Source organism: Acanthisitta chloris, unplaced genomic scaffold, assembly GCF_000695815.1.
Source record: "Acanthisitta chloris isolate BGI_N310 unplaced genomic scaffold, ASM69581v1 Scaffold33391, whole genome shotgun sequence".
Lineage (NCBI taxonomy): Eukaryota > Metazoa > Chordata > Aves > Passeriformes > Acanthisittidae > Acanthisitta > Acanthisitta chloris.
The window spans coordinates 1-11,633 of record NW_008654869.1 but is presented as its reverse complement, the minus strand read 5'-3'; the positions used below and the strand labels follow the sequence as shown (position 1 = coordinate 11,633).

At 48.0% G+C, this 11,633-nt stretch overlaps 1 protein-coding gene across 2 annotated transcripts; it reads right to left on the bottom strand.

The window, feature by feature from the left end:
• Nucleotides 1-3,924: 3,924 nt before the first annotated feature.
• CKB (creatine kinase, brain) lies at nt 3,925-11,499 on the bottom strand. 2 transcript variants are annotated; one of them, XM_009083705.1, is made up of 7 exons: nt 11,286-11,499; nt 10,038-10,192; nt 9,022-9,154; nt 7,929-8,100; nt 5,731-5,854; nt 4,833-5,022; nt 3,925-4,291 (listed from the first exon to the last, which is right to left on the bottom strand). In XM_009083705.1, exons 1-7 carry the CDS (start codon nt 11,476-11,478, stop codon nt 4,113-4,115), a joined length of 1,146 nt encoding a protein of 381 aa, XP_009081953.1. In that variant the 5' UTR covers nt 11,479-11,499; the 3' UTR covers nt 3,925-4,112. The 2 variants fall into 2 exon arrangements, with proteins under 2 accessions (XP_009081953.1, XP_009081954.1); XM_009083706.1 differs by lacking the exon at nt 11,286-11,499 and adding an exon at nt 10,667-10,855.
• Between the last annotated feature and the right edge of the window lie 134 nt (nt 11,500-11,633).

The window sequence follows — 11,633 nt, the reverse complement described above, 5'->3', positions numbered from 1 at the left end:
ATAAATGGTTTCTCACAGTCTTACTCACTGGCTGAAGGAGAAAAACAAAACTCTTTGCTAGGTTTGGATGCATCTCTGTTTATTTTTACCCTGTCTGGTACTGCAGATTTTCCCTGTTAATTGTCAGTCCCAGGCTGAGCCCACGCTGCCAATTTAATCACTTAGACCCACCCTGAGGGTGTAGCAGGTACAGCTCCTCACCTGGCACAGTCAGCCTGGCTCTGTGCAGCACTTTGGGCAATGGAATGCAGATGGTCCTTCAGAAGGTGAGGGAAATCCAGAGGCCCATGTACCCACAGCTCACAGCCAGGGAGGTGCTGGGAGTCCAGGGCAAGAGGTCTGTGCCTCAAAGTGCAGCTCATCAGGGTCTTCAGCTGTCAGAAAATAAATCCTAACATGTTAAAACCAGGGGAAGTGATGCAAGAGGCCTCATTCTGATCAGCCTCTCATCTCAGCATCTCACACCATGGGGTGTCTTCATCCATTGCTGGGCTGAGCTCCCCCTCCCCGAGGGACAAATTAAACCCTGGGATGTTGGGCAAGTGTCCTGTGCCACTGGTGGAGGGCTGGAGACAATGGTCACCCAGGCTATTTCCAGCTTTGTAACTAGGGTTTTCTGGGAGAGGTGGGAAGGCAGAGTAGCCAGAGGAATGCAGAGCAGCCAAAGGAGCCTGCTGCTTCCCCAGGGGAAAAGCAAAGCAAACAGGAGATGAAAAGGCTGTGCTGCTGCCTCCATCCTCAGCAGAGTGCCCTGCCTACCACGCTACCACATTTCTGGCGCGTGGGAGGGTGGGTGGAGGGGAAAAAAAAAAAGATTACTCAAACTCCTCTGCCTAAGCTATTCCATGTTGCGTAAAAGTATGGTAATGCTCAACTGAGGACAGGCTGGAGCCCAAACACTCCCAGGTGGATGCTGGAGATGTTAGGCAATTCCACCTTTCCTTTTCCTTCTTGGTTTAGCAACGGATGCTGGGCAGAACGGAAAGCTGGAGGAAAGCACTGCCCTGCCCTCAGTTGGGGCTGGAGCTGAGCTGAGCCAAGCAAGGATCCTCTGTGCCCCAGGCAGAGCTCCCAGCAGGTAAAACCACCTTGCTACATCCCTTGTTTCTGTGAGAGGAGGCACAGTTTAGCCAGGAAGCAGGAGCCTCCCTGGAGCACCTGGACCTGCTCATGGTGCTGTCCCCTCACTTGGCCCAAGGCACCACAGAGCATACAGGGAGCTGGACCAGTTCCCTGGAGAGCCTCCCACAGCATGGCAGGGTGCCCAGGGTTGGTGCCATGGTGCTGAGCTTACCACCATCCTTCATGTGGCTGAGCCCACAAGCTTTGAGAGACCATGAACCATTTTCCTGTAGATAGCCCTGAAGTGGAATATGGAGCAGTTTACTGCCAGTAAGTGCAACATGAGAGGTAACTGGTTTCCCAAGCAGCTTGATTTCTTGAGCAAAGACCCTGGGGTTGTTGTGCCACATGTGCCCAGAGGGGCAGGGACTGGGCCAGCTGAACTCTGCCAGACCAGGCATTACCTGACATTGGCACCACAGTTCAGCTGCTCCCTGGGAGAAGCATAAACATTCAAAAGGAAAACAAAAATTCCTGTGAAAATGTGGCCAAGTGGTGCATGTTTCAGTGGCAAGCTGGCAGCCAAGGGATGACCTGCCAACCTGTGGGAGCAGGGACAGGGAGAGAGGGCAACACAACACAACACAACACGGGCTACCTGACAGCAGCAGGATGGCAGTGACCAGCACTGCTCCCCAGTCTGAGTGAGGCAAGCTCAGCTGGAATGGAATGGGAAAGCTCAAAAAATGGGAAAGCTCAAACCCGATGGCAGTTTGCCATCACCTGGCACAATCTGGGGTGCCCGAGGCACAGGTGAGTGGCTGCTCCATCCAACCCCCAGTGGGTACCCAGTGAGTAATGCTGAGAACAAAACCAAAGCTTTTCAGGCAAGGGGGTGGGAGGTTTAACTCCTCTCTGGATCAGAGGTTTTGAGCGAGTCCCACTGGGGTAAGTCGTTGTGTCCAGACTTTTGCCACCACACAATTCTTTCTCTGGAGTATTTCCAGCTGGAACAAAAGCACAGTCATGTTATTCCTCATGGCAGCAACAGGAGGGAACACAGCAAAGGTGGTGGGTGGGAAAGAAAACCAATTGGAAGGGAAATCTCTTCTAGCTGAGTGCATTAAAACCTGACTTGCTGCTTTGACCACAGCTACAGGCCCTGCCTCAGCCCATGGGGACCCAGACAGATGTAGCAGCTCTGATGGGCTAAGAACATAAGAGAAACAAGATGCATAGAGAGAGAAATGTTTTTATTAGTCCAGCTGATATAGCTAGAAAAAAAATAGACAAGTTTTCAGGCATCTCCTTCCGTCAGGTAATTGCTGTGAGCGCAGTAACGACGCCGTGTTGAGGAGAGGCACCGCTAAATGAACACTCTCTGATTACAAGAAGCAAAACCAGCTATTTGCCAAAGCAATGTCTGTGAACAGTGACATGAAACACAGCATGGGGGATCTAAAGAATGTACAGAACCAACCGGTTGTCTCTTGCACCATTTCCTCTTTCCTTGCTCTCACAAGAAAAATCCTTGTGCTGCTGAACTCAAATACAGGAACAACACCCAGCACAGAACTCTTACATGTGATCTCCTCTCCCCCCACCCAGTGAAATTTGAAATATGTGGAAAGCTGTATTAAAAGAAAGAATGAAAATAAAACCCCTTTATCTGAGATGTTCACTCAGCCTTTTCTCACCACAATTAAATTAGCTTACCCCAGCTGGAGTCATCTCATCAGCTAAGTGACAGCCTGCAATCACAGCCTTAGAAATATCACAGCCTCTACAAAAGAAAGCTTCAGTTATCTAGGCAAACCTATATAAAGCTGCATGCCATGAAGCTATGCATCACCCTCATCACACTCCCTCTCTCAGAGCTTTAGCAGTGGGTAGAGCTGTTGAGCAGGTGCATCTGCACGAGCTGCAGAGGCTGTTGTTTCTAAGGGCCTGATGGCTCCTGGTTATCAATACCACTGGGAAATGTTGCTCTTGTAGGCTAACAACGTGATGCTTTCACACAGCAAGCACACACGGATGCTGACTACAGACCTACTTGATGCAACACTCTTAAGCTCACACCCAGAGAACAGCCTGAGATTGCAAGCCAGACCCAGTTGGGGAAAAAAAAAACCTAACCCAACCATTTAGCATGTTTTAATTGGCTATACTGCTCATTTTTAGGTTCATGGGACAACTAGTGCACGGGACAACAAGCCAGCTGAAGAGAGCTAATTATCTGGTATTTTCCTCTGACAGCTCACAGTGCCCATCTCTTCCCTGGCTGAGCTGAAATCACTTAAGAGAGAAGCACGGGTTTAATAAATCGAGGTTTCACCTCTCTCCTTAACCTCAGAAGAGCAATGGGTTGTTTACACCAGCTCTCTGCACAGCACTAGATTGAGGACAATCTTATCCCACACAACACCAGCTCAGGGTCAGAGGTATTACAGGCTGAAGCCTGACCTCAGAGCATTGCCCTGCAACCCCAGAACCCATGTGAGAAGAGCAGCTCCCTGCACCCAGACCCCTCTCCCCTCCCTTGCAGGAGTCAGTCTGGCTTGCTGGAGTCAGGCTAATGACAGTTTTTACAGTTGGCAGGAGCAGATGTACAAGTCAAAGCCTTGGAGGTAGGGCATGTTCGCAGTGACTCATGTTTAACACTAGTTCTCAAATTTACAGCAACTACAATCAAGTTTTAAGGTTCACTTTTGAAACTGCTTTAAACAACACTCCAACCTGGGCAGTTGTCTGCAGCAGCACAGCCTGGAAGCTGTGCTGGCACACAAAGCCAACCATCTAGCTCAACTATGGAAACCAAGTCACTTAAACCTCAAAGACATTCAAGTTAACGTATCTAAGACATCTCAGGCCAAAACAATAGTTTATTTCATTTTCATTAACATCTCAACCATCAAAAAAATAAACTCTAACACAGATGGATGGAAGACTTCTCTACAGTGTAACTAAGTGGGCTCTGACCCCAAGGGTTTGAATTGGAGTGACATTTTATTATTCATCCAATAAGTTAGGAAGCATGAGAATAAAGTGCTTTATTTCTGAGCTGGTATGAGGTCATCAATGGACTGGCCTTTTTCAAGGCGTTTTTCCATCTCAATGAGCAGCTTCACACCATCCACCACCATCTGCACCAGCTCCACCTCAGAGAAGCCAAGACGGTCAGCGTTGGAGACATCAAACACTCCTCCAACAGCAGCTGTGTCCACACCACCTGCAGCAAGAGACTTAGTTAGAACACTGACCACAGCTCCAGCAGGTGGGTCTGCCTTTCTTCCCTCACTAGCCTGAGGTGGGGACACAGCAAGACAACTGTCTACCAGCTGCTACTGCTGCCTCCTCCTCTGAGCAGGGAGAGCAGGCAGACTGTGGCTGAGCATGCAGGTCAGCTCTTTGTTCTTTTGACCCATGAGCAACCTAACCTGTGGGCTGAAGTACCCACTGCAGCCATCTCCTAGCTATTAGTTACATCAGGATTCCCATCCCTGCTTACAAAGGAAACAGCTGCCACCAGTTCCACCTTATCTGGTGTTGAGAATGGTACATAGGACATCACTACACAGCCAGACACAGGAAGGTACAAGCAGAGCACTGCCATCCCTAACCCCTCCAACAGATGCTTTTAAGGCTTTGTTCTCTCCAAAGGTACTTTTGGATGGTCTGCCAGGCACTGCCAGAGTGAACCAGGACATGGCTCTGGTTTTTGCTGGAGTCTTAGGGCAGACTGACTAGGACATCAGTGTGTCACCTCTCACCTGTGCCTCGTTTCTGCAGCCGAAGCCTCTTGAGGACTTCTCCAAACTTCTCATGTTTCCCAAGGTTTGGTAGCTTGATGTGCACACCAGCACGGAGCCCTGTTCCCAAGTTGGATGGGCAGGTCAGGATGTAGCCCAAGTGCGGATTCCACATGAACTCGTAGTTTTGGGACTTGAAGAGAGATTCTATCTATAAATAGCAAGAATGGATGTTTAGAGATTGTTCTCTGCCTGAAGGGTCCAGGTCATCCATTAGTGCTCATTTACAGCTTCAGTCACCTAGCAACAGCCACAACAGTTTGAAGAGTTATTTCAGTCACCTAAGCCCCCTCCATCTGGAAGAAAGGGCCACCAACAAGGAGCTCTGCAGGCCTTAATCTTGCTCCCAGCAGTGAGACAGCTAAATTTAAGCTACACTTCTTGAGTCACTATCTGCTGGGAAGTTTGATTTAGTACATGTCAAGCTGGCATGCCTTGGGATCAGGAAAGGGGCTGGTGAAGTTCAAGCTCATATCAAGACTAGAAGCAGAGAACACCTTCCAGCCTTGAAACTTCAGCCCAGCTTTGGCCATCCACATTCAAGCACTTTCTCCTCCCACCCAGAGTGTTCCAATGCTTGATTTATAGAACTATGTAGAATTTCTTTAGAGTACAGTTCAGACATTTGGATAAGGGTGCAAAAGACACTCTACCTTTCAGAATTACAAGGCTTTTTGCCAATACAGGTGTTTTGGAGCCCTCACAGAGCTCTGGATCTCATCAAGGTGTTCCCAGAGATCCAGGCTATGCAACCAGACCATGCAGGACTCCAGAGGGGGCTTGAAAAAGTTTGCATTCTCAGCTCTAACCAGAGAACCATGTACCATTTGAAGCTACAGCTCAGGCAGTATTGCTTTACCTTTGTTAGCCCAGTACAGAAGCGGTTAAATACTTCCTTCATGTTGCCACCTTTCTGCATGGAAATAACTCTAAGGTGATCCTCCTCATTGATCCAGACAAGGAAGGTCTTGTTATCATTGTGCCTAGGAGACAAAGCAAACAACTTATTGTCTTTCCCACCTACCATTTTAGCAGCAGGTTAATGGTTGGACTTGATCTTAGAGGTCTCCTCCAACCCTGATTATTCTCTGACTGTAACAGCATCAAATTACTCATCATTGTAGCTTTAATTTCAATAGGTTCACTCGTTTCTTCAAAGAAATTGGTCTTACTTCTTTTGTCCATTCAGGACTTAACTGAGTTAAGCTAGTAGTTTTTAACCTGCTCAAAAGGTAGTCTGAATTGGCCTTTATCCTAACAGGTCTAAGTGAGTAATAACCTGGCATTGTTCAGCCTGGAGAAGAGGAGGCTCAGGGGAGACCTTATCACCCTCTGCAACTCCCTGACAGGAGGTTGGAGTCAGGTGGGGGTTGGTCTCTTCTCCCAGGCAACCAGCAGCAGGACAAGAGGGCACAGACTCAAGCTCTGCCAGGGGAGGGTTAGGTTGGATATTAGGAAGAGATTTTTTTACAGAGAGAGTGCTCAGGCATTGGAATGTGCTGCCCAGGGAGGTGGTGGATTCACCATCCCTGGAGGTTTTCAAGCTGAGACTGGATGTAGCACTTAGTGCCAGGGTCTAGTGACCGCAGTAGGGTTGGACTTGGTTGAATTTGGAGGTCTTTTGAAATCAAGCTGATTCTGTGATTCTATGATTAGCCAGTCTTACAGTACCAAACACTAAAATTCCCTCATCCCCCTAGCTCACTTGTAGCTTGGGTTTACAAATTTAAGGTGTTCCATTTGCTCAGCAGTTTACAGAAGGCTGAGCAGTACACACTTTGAGGCAAGCCCTGCACAGTGATGCTCATAACACGTATAACGCAGCCTTTTTATCAGAACTGTGTCAGATTCTGTCCAGCTGCACTTTGTACCTCATTTTCACCATTAATTTTAGATCAGGGCTCTTGAGAAATGCTGTAAAAAGCTCTGAACAATAGGCCCCCCCTCTTGTCCCAGCCTGCAGCTGACAGGCAAGCACTATCATGGGTATTTATCACACTGGTGATTTCTGAACTTGATTAGGATCAAAAATTAGCCAGTACCCGGGGAAAGTTATTTATGCAGACAACACTGAGACACTGCACTTCAGGTCTGTAGATTAGTCATGCTCAGATGACAGCACTATCTGGTGCTGGCAATCTGCAGGTAGATGATGCAATCTTAGAGGTGACCTACAGAAACAAAGCATTGCTTCCTCTGGTTGTACTGAAACAGCTGCAGGAATAAGATTGGAGCGTTCCTGTTGTTCCTAGCCCGTAGCTTACAAGGGAGCAAGATAATTATGCTGCAGAAGCTCCTGAGATGCAGAGTTTTATGTAGGTGACCTACATCTAACAAGCAGAGTCCTTCCATCCCACACCTCTGCATCAGTCAACTCCTGTCACCAAGTCTCTGGGAGCAGGGGGGAAATCTTACCAGTAGCACAGGTAACGCCATATTAGTCCACCACCAGTGAGTTTCTGCAAGCAGAAGGGATGAGACTACAAGGGACTAACTGTGCATTCACAATCAACTCTGAGCTAAGACACTGCTGTGGTTTGTACAAGTTACTCCAGGGAGAAGAGCTGAATGTAGTGGCACATCTACTCCTTGGTCAGGCACTGGAATACTGCCCAGGGAGGTGGTGGAGTCACCATCCCTCAAAGTGTTTAAGAGGTGTCTGGATCTGACACTGGAGGATCTGGTTTAGGGTTTAGGGGTTCCAGCAGTGACAGGTTAATGGTTGGACTCAATGATCTTAGAGGTCTCCTCCAACCTTGATGATTCTATGAACTGATCTACTTTCATAAACAGATTCAATTATGGTCTGATGCTCCACTAACCTGTGCTGGATGGGCAGGCTCTAGTTACAGGCCAGCCAAGCTACCAGCATAGTAACACTTCTCCAAATGCTGCTGGTTAAGCTGCAACTTCCCCAGAGGTTAACAAAAGTTTCTCATCAGATTCAGCAATACAAGTTGAGAAGCTTCTCTTTTGCCCAACAGTACAAGTCACCACCAAAACTGCAGGGTTTTTTGCAAGGACCTCGTACAATTCCTTTCTTGCAGACGTACTCACCAGATACCCCTGGCATCAGGCCAGTCTCGTGCCATCCCAGACGCCAACAGAAGAGGAGAAACTGGCTTGTCAAACAAGAAGTGGTCATCAATCAGCTGCTGCTGCTCTGCATCTGTCATGTTCCTCAGAGCATAGTACTTGCCCTTGAGATCACCATCCAGACTACCCAGAGCTGAAAGAGAGAAGCACCTTTAGGATGGGACCAGAGGTGCTAGACACTCCCAGCCCTTTAGAGACCTCACACAAAGCATGGCAATGTCTGATCTGCTGAGTTTGGTTCCTCCCATGCTTTCATCTGCAATGGCAATGCCTTTGTGGTATTGCAGGACTTGAGGCAGTATCAGATGACTTGTCTGCACCTTCCAGGCTTGTACAAGTCACCTTTGTTCCCTTCCATGCAGTATGGAATCGTTACTGCTGCTGAACTGTACAAGTGGACTGCTCTCTCCCAAGGAGAGCTAAGGTCATGAATACAACAAACAGTATTATTCTAGTCAAGGACTGTCACCCTGTCCTTGAGAGGTTTTCTAACAACTACACCCTCAGCCTCCAGAGCTGCACCTTGAGCACATCATCCTCCCTTCCTCTCACTTAATGGTATTGGGAGGCAAGGGAAAAAAACACACAGCTGAGGAGTTTCAGTGAAAACTAGGGCTTACTCAGTCAGCTGCAGATTGGGAGCAAGACTACGCCTCCAAGCAAGCTGAGCATTAATGAAAGTCAATTAAAAGCAGCCACAAAATACTGCACCCATGACTCAAGCCCTGAAGTTGCCACATACCTGTTACATTTCAGGTTTGAGCCCTGATGAACCAACCTCTTTCCCCACACACAGACAGAAGCTTTTGAGATCAGCAAAGGTCAACCTAATACATCCAACTTCCCTCTGACATGCTGCTCTTGCTCTCAGCTACAAGCTGCAATGCTGAGGCAGCTCTAATGTAATGAGGCTTTTCCAGGGAAGGCTCCATCTTCGGGCTAAGTCTCCAGGGAGGTGGCTTTGGCCAACTGCCTCCATTTTCGAACTGCAAAGGACACACCTCCTGTGCAAAGGGCACTAAGCATTTCCCTGATGCAGCAGTTGTCACTTTACCATCAACAGAGAGCTTCTCGATCGCCCTCCGCTCTCCTCGACTACAGTGTGGGGGAAGACAGAACCCACGGATGCTTCTGCCAGTCCTGACACGGGAACTCAGCACGTAATTGGGATCCAGGTCATCACCTCCCTACAAGACAGAAATCCAGTGAGTACAGCCCTGTTACCAAGATCCCTCACGCACATTTGAGCATGCACCTTACACCTCAGGTATTGACTCCATGACCCACAGGACAGTGTCTTACTTCAGGACTATTTTCTTCAGCATTAGGTCAAGTTATCTGTGTAACACAACCCTTGTTTTGAGGCCTAGGCTACAGCTCCTAAGTAATCCTAGAAGGCAGAGATACCACCAGAGTTTTATGTCCATTTCAGACTATGGTCTGGGTTTCTGCTAACCCTTCAGAGCTGCAATGTAGAGGTATCAGCACGAGGCAAAACCTTCTTCAGGTAGGTGTTTACTCTTGCAAATGACAATTATTCACTGCTGTCATCCCAAGTCTTATTTTCAATATGGCCCGTGACTAGCCAACGAACAGAGCAGTAGGAATTTCTAGGTCCTGCAGTAACATTTCAAATCCATTAAAATAGGTGGAAACCCTTACTCCTAGCCATAATTCCATAGTGTGACACCTCCAAGTGACATCTAAGACCCAAGATCAGGGGCCAGAAAGTGTCTCAATTTCACAACACTCCTTGACTCCTGGAACAGTGTCATTTAGCTTCACTAGTGGAGCAGAGAGTTCATGGAAACACACACTGAAGGTGTTTGGCGCAATCTATGCTGCAGCAACACCTGAAGCAAATCCCGTGGCTTGCCAGCTGCCTGTTCTACCCAGCCACCAACACCCCACAGCAGCCAAGCTCCTCAGACTGATTGCACCAGACTCCCAGCCCTTGTGTCTGGCTCAGCGAAGTGAGGGGACAGAGCCTGAGTAATCAGGTTAGGCAGCTGCCAACAACTTCTCAGTCCCCAGACTGGTAAGAATCTGTAACTGATCACAAGTTTGTACCTGCAGGTTATCAGCATTCAGGTCGGTCTTGTGCTCGTCAGTTGGTTTGTAGCCCCCATGCCTGTCTTCAATAACTGGATCAAAGAGTTCCTTAAAGACTTCGTAGGATTCCTCATCACCAGCTACGCAGCCTACTGTCATTATGAAGGGATGGCCTGGAGTGGTAATAAAGTCACAAGAGCTAAGTTTGGGTGATGTTTGGCTGTACTCCAGCACAGCACTAACCAGGCAAGTTCTTTAGTGGCAAGTCTAGTCACTTAGCAATTCATTCTTACATCAAAACATTTGGAGAGACCCTACATTTTACACTTCATCCAGTTAGCCAAACGCAGTGCTATGGAAACCCAGAGCTGCTGCTATTAAACCATGCTCATTTGTCAGGCTTGGTTTAGGACAAATTTGCACATCTAATTTCAGTAGCTAATTTAGATCACTGGATAGAGCTTCACGTCTAAACAATCATGCTCTGCTGTAAGCAAGCACACTTTGCTTTTCTGCTCCTTCTGCTGGAGCCACATGTCTGTAGCCTGCTGATAAATACCACCTCCACAAATTAGTTTTAAGTCACCCTATCCAAAAGCACCAGTTACTTCAGCTGGTTCACACAGAACATTCTCAATTCATTTTACCAGGATTATCAACCCCAGTCTGAATGACATCATCCAGGGTGAAGCCACTGGGCGTGACTCTGTCTCTCAGTTTCTTGTACAAATCCAGGGTTAGAACTTTGGCCATGTGGTTGTTGTGGGTGCTCAGGTCCGGGTACTCCTCATCAGGAGGCAGTCTCTGATTATTTAGTTGGGCCATTTTGATACTGCTAGAGCAAAAATAAATACTGTAATGTTAACATGTAAACACATCTGCTCCCCCTTTTTCATAGAAGTGCTAGAGAACATCACATAACCAGTTTGGAATAAGAATAGACCAGGACAGCCAGGTAAGCCAACTTTTTTTTCTCCTCCGGTTGTGTTATAATTAGAAAGCATTTGGTTTGAGCTTTTTTTTTTTCTCTCTTCAGATTGAAAGTATTTAGCAGAGCAGTTACATAATTGAAGTGTCTGGGAATTGGTGTGTCAGATCACAGCAAGAGCATGGCTTGATGGAACACGGCCATGCCTTTAGAGCTGTCCCTCAACACTTTGCAAGGTTTGCCCCTCGGTAGCTCAAGAGCTTTGGGTGCCATTGTCAAGAAGCACTTCCAGTCAGGAGGGAGAACAGATCATTATGCAGACCTAACGGTCCCATTACCTGGGTTGTCAACCCCAGTCTGGATGACATCATCCAGGGTAAATCCACTGGAAGTCTGTTTGCCCCTCAATTTCTTGTACAGGTCCAGGGTCAGCACCTTGGCCATGTGATTGTTGTGAACGCTCAGGTCAGGGTACTCGTCATCAGCATTGTACTTCATCTTCAGAAGGTTGTGGCTGTTTGAGAAGGGCATGGCTGACCCTACCGCAGTCACTGGGGGAGAGAGAGGGGAAGCCTATCACTGGCTCGCCGGGGGGACACCGGGCACCCCGGCAAGGTCACCTTGGCTGCCGTTCCACCTGCGCTGCTGCAACACCTTCGCGAGGAGGAGAGGAGCAAGTTCTCCAG